The 8,481-nt window shown below is 33.2% G+C and overlaps 1 protein-coding gene across 1 annotated transcript; it reads right to left on the minus strand.

Moving 5' to 3' along the window:
• Nucleotides 1-6,465: 6,465 nt before the first annotated feature.
• Nucleotides 6,466-7,053, minus strand: LOC104908040 (uncharacterized). Its single transcript, XM_010697091.1, has one exon. It carries the CDS (start codon nucleotides 7,051-7,053, stop codon nucleotides 6,466-6,468), a length of 588 nt encoding a protein of 195 aa, XP_010695393.1.
• Nucleotides 7,054-8,481: the final 1,428 nt, after the last annotated feature.

An 8,481-nucleotide genomic window follows, 5' to 3' on the forward strand; every position in this document is an offset into this window, starting at 1 on the left:
AAATAAGAAATTTATTAGGCATGACTACTAATTATGCAAAATGAGAAATTCAATGACTTAGAGTAATTTGGTGATAACTGAAAAAACACGAGATTACTAATGAGAAAATGTATAAACTAAAGGATACCATTGAGAACGTCCTTTTTTGTTTTCGGCGAGAGCAAGAGTGGGTGATGTGTTAAAACATACTTTTGCTGGAATATGATTAAATTATTCTTATAATGAGTAATGACATAGATATATAGACACACATATCCTATGATTCAGTATAATCAGTTAATCACTCACACTCATTTTGTGGACTATGCGTCTTTGCTTGACTTGATTAAAAAATGTTTTGAGTTTTCTTTCGTTATTTAAAACATTTTCTTTTTGGTATTCAATAGAATACACATGCATCTATCGATTAATTCCAAGAATGTTGGGTTTCTTCAATCTTCTAATATTTTTGAAGAGTTGGCGTTTTGCAGCCTCTATTGATTAATTCAATCCTTGTACGGTTGGACTTGCGAATAAATTACTCGATCTTTATCCCCATCTATTGGAATTGCCAATTCCATGTATTTTGTCCACTAATTAAGTTTCAAATTTGTAGAAAAAGAATGGTTGATAAAACGACAATTAGGGTCAATTTGTTCCACGAATGGATAGGGATTTAATTATACAATTATTAGATTTTTTTTTTACCGAAAAGAAAAACTAATTTTAGTTTTTTATATAGACCAGCCTACAACATACTTTTGCATGATGAAAGAAAAAATCAAATTGCATGAAAAAGACCAATACAATAAAGACAAAGTCTCGTGACCCCTATGAGCCATGAAATACGCCGCTTGATTCGCTTCTGTAAACCCGTGGTTGAACAAGATATCATAAACACTCTTCAAGTCTTCAACCGAAATACTGATCAAAGCAAAAATTTCCCACATAACCTTCCAGCAAAGTTATTAAAATCGCGATTCAAATCTTAAAATCTTACGATTTTATGATTCAAAATATGGTAGACGATTTGATTTGCGATTCTAGACGATTCTATACAATTCTGTTGACTAGCGAAAACCTCGCAAGTTTAAATTATGCTAACAAAGAAAATAAGAGATATATATTGTTAGTTATTGCCAATATAGTGGGTAAAAAACTATTTTTTTTTAATTTGTAGGTCTTTTAACTTATAATTTTAGCATATTCAATGAAGATTGAGTGCAATATCTTGATTATACATGTTTGTAGAATCTTACGATTCTACGATTCGATTTTACGATTCGATTCTAAAGGTCGTATTCGATTCAAACTAGAATATCGATTTTAACAACATTGCCTTCCAGCATCTCCGAAAATAATTGATGACAACAAGGTTATAATAAATAGAAAAGAGCTATTGAAAACCTGGCCGCCTTCACACCTTCTCGCCGACCCCAAGCTTCAGCTTGAAGAATATAATTAACAATCCGAAGAAAGAAACATAACATCTGAAGACAAAGACCAAATAGTGAACTCAATGAAAGCTTGACCATTAGATTAAATTATTTGAGGTGTAATATGGGCATTTAAGGTATTTGAGGTGCAAACTTAACTTTTCAAAAGTTGGCTTATAATAGAATTACAAGTTCATGAGGCTATTTTCTGCTTTTACCGTAGTTGGAACAGTTTATATTATCAATGACACAATATACAAGACAATCGGGATTGATAGTCACTAATAATTTTCAATAACCTTAGTGAAATTCTTTTGAAACGCACTTTGTTATTCGCACATACTAAGCTCACATGTAAGTAAAGTTGCTTAAGTAATTTAAGTCATTAAATATATCCCTTGAATTAGACATATTAAACATTAAAAATGAGAGTTTCAAGACCTAAACCATTAACTTTTCATAGTGATGTCAGAAACAGGTCTAACCGATGGGTCAACCTGATTCTGACATGACTTAAACCTGATTCGACTTATGAGGGTCAGTCCCCAGACTTGACCGAAATCTAGTCTTGGATTACCCAGACCTGACCGACATCTGGTAAGATTGTATGCTGACCTGGCAAGACAGACCTACAGCCTGTGCTTACAATAGCTTACAAGGTGGCTTCAGGTGCAGTGCCAGTCAAATGATATTGAGGTGGACTTGAGATGGATTAAAAATAGCAGGCTCTCTAAGTTCAGAAGAGAAGTTTTTCAAGTTGTTGTGGCTGCAATTGTGTACTTGATTTGGCAGAGTAGGAATGAAGGATTATGGAATCATAAGATTCCATCTACTGCTAGCAGTACTAGATTGCTGCAAATGGTTATTAAAAGGGAGAATTATGGTTGTGTTGCCTAAAAATATGCCGGATAGAACTTGGCTTCAGTCTCTAGCTTAGATAATGTGATTTCAATTTGTTTTGTGTGTAAATTGTATAGCAGTCCTCCTGGCTCTTTGAGCTTGTTTGGTTGTAAATGCTTCGGATGATTAATACAATACTTACACTTACTTAGCAAAAAAAAAAAAATTTCTTACATTTAATAATTAATTAAATAAAAAATTAAATTACATATAATTTAAGGGTTAAATTTTGAATATCATATACTTATTTATATTTTAGTTTAATTACCCAATCTCCTCAGTTTCAAATAATATTAAAAAATATCTGGTTAAACCATATACTCCAAATTTATATGGACGAGGAGCTAGCTCATGTGGTAGACTGTAGAGCACTCCCTCTGATCCTTGAGGTCAGGGGTTCGATCCTTACCCCCAGCATTATGTTGGGGTATTTCCTTAGCATGCTTTGCATGCTTTACCAGCCAATGTGCTGGTAGTTCCTACAAGGCTAGTAGTCTTGGTAGGGGGTTAGCCCTTGGGCTGGCTTAATTTCCCAATAAAAAAAAAATATATATACTCCAAATTTATTATCCCATTTTAATATTCTACCAAAAAATCTCCATTTTTTCTACCAAATATTCTATGATTTTTTCTACTACTATTCTACCAAATTATCCCATTTTAATATTCTACCAAATTTTCTACCAAATAATCTCAAATTCTCATAACCCTATACTAAACAACAACATATGAGCTCGTAACCAGATATGAAATTCATTCTTATCCGAATATCCATTAATCATTTGTAGCTGAACGATGACAAAGATTTTGGAGCTCCGATAGGTCTTCTCAGAAATACCGACTGCTAGCCAGTCGTCAATGATGGAAGTCATAATTTTTTTTAAAAATCAGCCAGTTCCCTTTAATCTAAGAGATGCAAATGATTCAAAATTTTACTTAAAATCTGAAGCAATTTTAATGAAGATATATACACAAACCAAGCATAAATCAACAAATATGCAAACAAAAAATCTCAAATTCAAATTTTCAATTGAACATGGGTAGATCTAAGATCAAAATGCTTGGTATTTACATTTGCTCATTACAGAAAATGATAAACTAGATGTAAATGTTACAGAAAAACAAAAACAAAAAATTACAACAAAAACAATAACACCTTAACTCTTAAATTCTGTAAATTGATTTGGTTATTTATGTAATGAGCGATACAAGGATGAACGGACGAACCGAGCTAGGAACCGACACAAGGAACCACCACCACCATAAAAGAACGGACGAACAGAGGAACCGCTAACCACTGCTGATGAAGGACAAAATGCTACGACCACCACCTACGTTGTTGATGATAATTTAGGATTTCTTTTCATATTGACGAATGAAAAGGGTTGATGAAGAATGAATTTGACTGAATCTTCGACGAGGGATGGAGTGGGAGGGGGTAGTGCAGTCTTCGACGACTAATGCCGTGGGGTGGTTGAGAGTGTGGTGAGAGAGGAGTGGGTGGTTGAGGGGATGGTAGGCTGAGGAGAGAGAATGATAGAAGGAATAGGAGATGGACGGATGAGAGATGGATGGGGATTAGGGTTTTAAAGAGGATAGATGGAAGATAGACGAGAAATCAGAAATGGGAGATGGGTTTGAGTCTTTGAGAGATTGATGGTTAGATTTTGGATCATTCTCAAATCAAGGGTTCTAATTCATGATCCATGATATTAATCTTTGGCCAATGAGAAAAGAGAATGACCTAATACATGGATTGGTGACTCATCACATATTTGACAATCTTATATTTTTTATAATCTTACTAATTGTTGTCTTGGTTTAGTAACTTCAAACTTTAATAATTAATCAATTATTTTATTAATTTGAAATTTTGGTTATTTTTATTGAAATTATTATGGTTAGTGTTTAAGTATTATTATATTAGAGTTATGAATTGAGTTTCTAAATTTTAATTAGACTTTTTATAGCATTACTTATACAACTATCAGTCTATTACTCAATTAAGTAATATTATAATTATATTTACTAAGTAAACTTATATGTAGTGTTACATTGACATAGATTATCGAGTTACGTTGATACATTTATTGATCTTATTAAATAACAACTTGTTTCAATCCAAATACATGTTTTTAGTTTCGAAATGCATTTCACGTGAGGGCTATTAGATAATATATTGTATTGTTCTTGAATTAGCTTATAATCTATATTGATACATTCATTAATCTTATCTAGTAACAACTTCTTTCAATTATCCTAGAAGAAGTGAATGAGGTATTGAGTTGGTACTTGTTAACTTATTGACTTATGGTTGTTATGTTTACCATCATTTTATATAAACTATTGTTATGTTTATTGTTGTTATTGTACAACAAATTAACTCTCGTTATAATCACTTAGGCGGTTAGGCCTCATATGAACCATTGTTGTAAATATATGATTGTCAATTTTGTGATAATATCATAACATATCAAGAGTCGTGTACTAATTTATAATCAATATAGTGTTACAATTGTTTTACAATTATATTAATACCGATGTACTACTAAAATGATTAAACATATTGATAATAAAACAGTTTGTTTACACTTCATCATATATAGTCATAATATAATACATATATATCGTGTTATGTTTGTTATTGTTATTGATATTATTAGCATTGTTACTACTATTACTATTAGTATTTATATTGTTATGGTTGTTGGTATTCCTATTGTTATTTGTATTACTATTACTATTGTTATTATTATCGTTGGTTATAATATATAATATTAGAACATATAAAGAGTCATTCTATTCCTTTACTCATTAGAGTGGTTTTACGCAGTTGATTAGTCGAAATAAGAGTTGACTAAGAGAATACAATAAACATCACAGTAAACAATATAATGTTTTTATTAGTTTTTTGTTATCATCCATATATTTATCGCACACTTACATATGTATATATATGTCGATCTTAATGCTTTTAATAATATGATTCATTTACAAAATTCATTACGAAATCAAAATGACCCGACAAGGAGTCAACAAAAGTTGAATTATCGTTCAATAGCGAATGGACCCGATGCTTCAAAATTATTGAGCTAAGGTCATTATTGATTCAATCCGAGTACACTTGACTCTACCCAAGCATACATGAAACCCAAATACGAATTGCGCAAACACGGTGAAAAGTTATCCACAAGCGATCAAACCCGGTAATGGATCAACTTGTAAATGGAACGTTCAGACTTGTTCAGCACCCGGCCATCCCATGATTCAAATGTGATCGACTCAATTGAGAAAACCTAACTAATAACGACTTGGGACATTGATTGACATAACCCTGACCTGTCCGGGTCTGACTTGGTTCTCCCTGGGTATACCCAAAACCTGTTTGAGAACCTGTTTTGACACCACTAACTTTTATTTGAGGTACAAATGAACTAACCATTTATTCTACAAACTCAAGTTAGTCTTTATAGAAAATAAATTATTTAAAGACAAGGTAATATTTCTATTTTCAAAGATAATTAAGTACAAATGTATAAATTAATACTTATAAAGCTACTGCTAATAATAGCATGTCCTACTTTTTGGTACTCTTTATATATTTTATAACCTCGGTAATTAATACTACTATACATTCAATTACATCGATTATATTCTCATACATGAACCTAAAGTTTAAGACTAGATTATGTAATATTCATTGTAAGTATTATATATTCAGATATATGTACTCTATTGAAGTCGAGAGCTATATTGATGAATAATTCATATTATAATTTACTAAGTAGAAAATTTTAAAAGAACTAGAAGATCATTTTCTCAGCAAAATTTAATGCATATACCTCCTTTTTTCCACTTTCTCAAGTGTTTAATTTGATTTAATATTTCAATAGTAAATGATCCAGGGCATCACACGGACCAACAACTACTTTTTTTTTTTTTTTTTTTTGGTAAAATGTAAGTATATATTACCAGGGCAAATACGTGCCAACCAAATACAACCTAAGCATCAAAGCAACAACACACTCCAAACAAACCAGCTACTAATTACAACTATTTACAAGTGTATGAATCCAATTTCTATCCTCTACAGTACATTACATATCTACCCAGCTTTTGATTCTATCACACACATCTCTTTGAACTTTTTTCACAACCCAGATTGGCTGTTCACTGCATCATTCCACAAAGTATAATTTCTACTCATCCAGATGTGGTAGACAAGGGCAGCAAGCACAGCATAGCTCACCTTTTGAAGCTTCTTACTCTTAAACCATCTCCCCCATTTCTTCCATGTGATAAACACATTTTCATAGCTAGAAACTTTAATACCTAGCCAAAGCATAATCTGCTGACAAATACGAGAGCTAGATGTACAGCTGAAAACCAGGTGAAGACAAGAATCTTCCCCCACACCGCATAAGAGACATGAATTCTGTTGGCATGCTCCTGCTCTGAATAGGTGATCCCTTGTCTTCAGTCTCTCAAGTACGCCATCCAGACTATATATAAATGAATGTTTAAAGATGTTCAGGCTGTTCCAAACCCTATAATGCCAAGGAACAGGCTCATGCTGCCCTTGAAGCCAGTCATAGCCATACTTTATTGAGTAAGCTTTATCTCCATTCAACCATCTATTTCCAGTATAAGCTGGTTTGAAGATATTCTTCACCCTGCATATATATAGATTTCCATCCCCAACTAGCATTTGCAGGTGGTTCATAGGTCCATCAGTCATTCTCCCTCAAATAGACACAGTGTATCCATTTAATCCACAAAGCATCCTCCTTATTTGTAATTTGCCAAACATATTTCCCCAAAGCTGCAGTATTCCATTTCTGACAGTTTTTGATGCCCAAATCACCATTCTTCTTGGGCTTACAAACCCACTCCCAAGCTACAGGAGGCACTTTTTGCAAAACTAATCTTCCCTTCCCAAAGAATGCTCTACAGATTTGGACAATTCTATTAAGCACACATTTAGGAAGAAGGAAGATTTGTGCCCAGTAAATGTGTACACAAAATTCACTAGAGTAGCTCTTGCAGCATAAGACAGATGCCTAGAAGACTAGCACATGATTTTCTTCATGATTTTATCAACTAAAACATCACAGTCAGCCTTCTTTAGTCTCTTAGATGTAATGGGAACTCCTAGATATCTAAAGGGGAATTCACCTTTTTTTTTTTTTTTATATCCAGAGACCCTTAGTATGCTCTCTTGCACATATTCTTTCACATTCCAGTCACTGCAAAAGCCTTGAGAGTTCTCACAATTAGAGCAACTGAGCCTTGATCACTCTTGCAAAACATCATCAAGTCATCAGCAAAGATGAGATGGTTAAGCTTTAAATTATCATATCTGTGATGATAATTGAACTCAATTCTATTGCTCATTTTCTTCATCAGCCTGGTAAGATACTTCATAGGCAAGAAAAAGATCAATGGGGAGATGGGATCCCCCTGTCTAATACCCCTCTTCCCTTTAAAAAAACCACTAATATCCCCATTAGGGGTTTTAATGAGCCAGGGTGGCTCGCAAACTGTTTGAGCTCGGCTCGATCAAAACTCGGCTCGAGAGGGCTCGACTTGAGATCGAGATCGGCTCGTGACCTTACCGAGCCGAGCCTGAGCCTAGTAGAGTTCGGCTCGAAAGTTCGCAAACATGTTCGTAATATATTTTAGATAGGCTTTATGTAAAAAAATATTGTCCCACATCGATAGAGAAAGTAAACACCAACCTTGTTTATTTCCCTATATAATTCTATTACCCTTTAAGTTCATTATAATTCTTGTTTGATTTGTCTTATTTTATAATGTTGGACAAATATGCAAGGCCTAAAAACTTGGATTAGCATAAAATTAATTCTTTTACTATATATAATTCCATCACTTTTCTTCTACCCATATTGGGAATACGAGGAAAAATGCACAATGTTTAAATTATTTAGTAAAGGTTTATAAGTCCCACATCGGAAAGGCAAAAACAAAACTTCACATCTCCAAATATAAAATGCGCATGATATGCAAAACAACTGCACCCATCTCTTCTTGGTGCTCGTTGTAGAGCCTAAGTGGGTTACTTTGTTAGGATTGGGCCTGTCATATTTAATGAAAATTAGCCTAACATCCATACTTATAAAGAGTTTGACAAAACATTGGCGTATAT

The sequence above is a fragment of the Beta vulgaris genome, chromosome 5 (genome assembly GCF_026745355.1).
Source record: "Beta vulgaris subsp. vulgaris cultivar EL10 chromosome 5, EL10.2, whole genome shotgun sequence".
Taxonomy (NCBI): domain Eukaryota; kingdom Viridiplantae; phylum Streptophyta; class Magnoliopsida; order Caryophyllales; family Amaranthaceae; genus Beta; species Beta vulgaris.

Bases quoted from the DNA above. Each gene is read 5' to 3' on its own strand.
- LOC104908040 (XM_010697091.1), bottom strand. From the start codon at position 7,053: ATGACTGATGGACCTATGAACCACCTGCAAATGCTAGTTGGGGATGGA.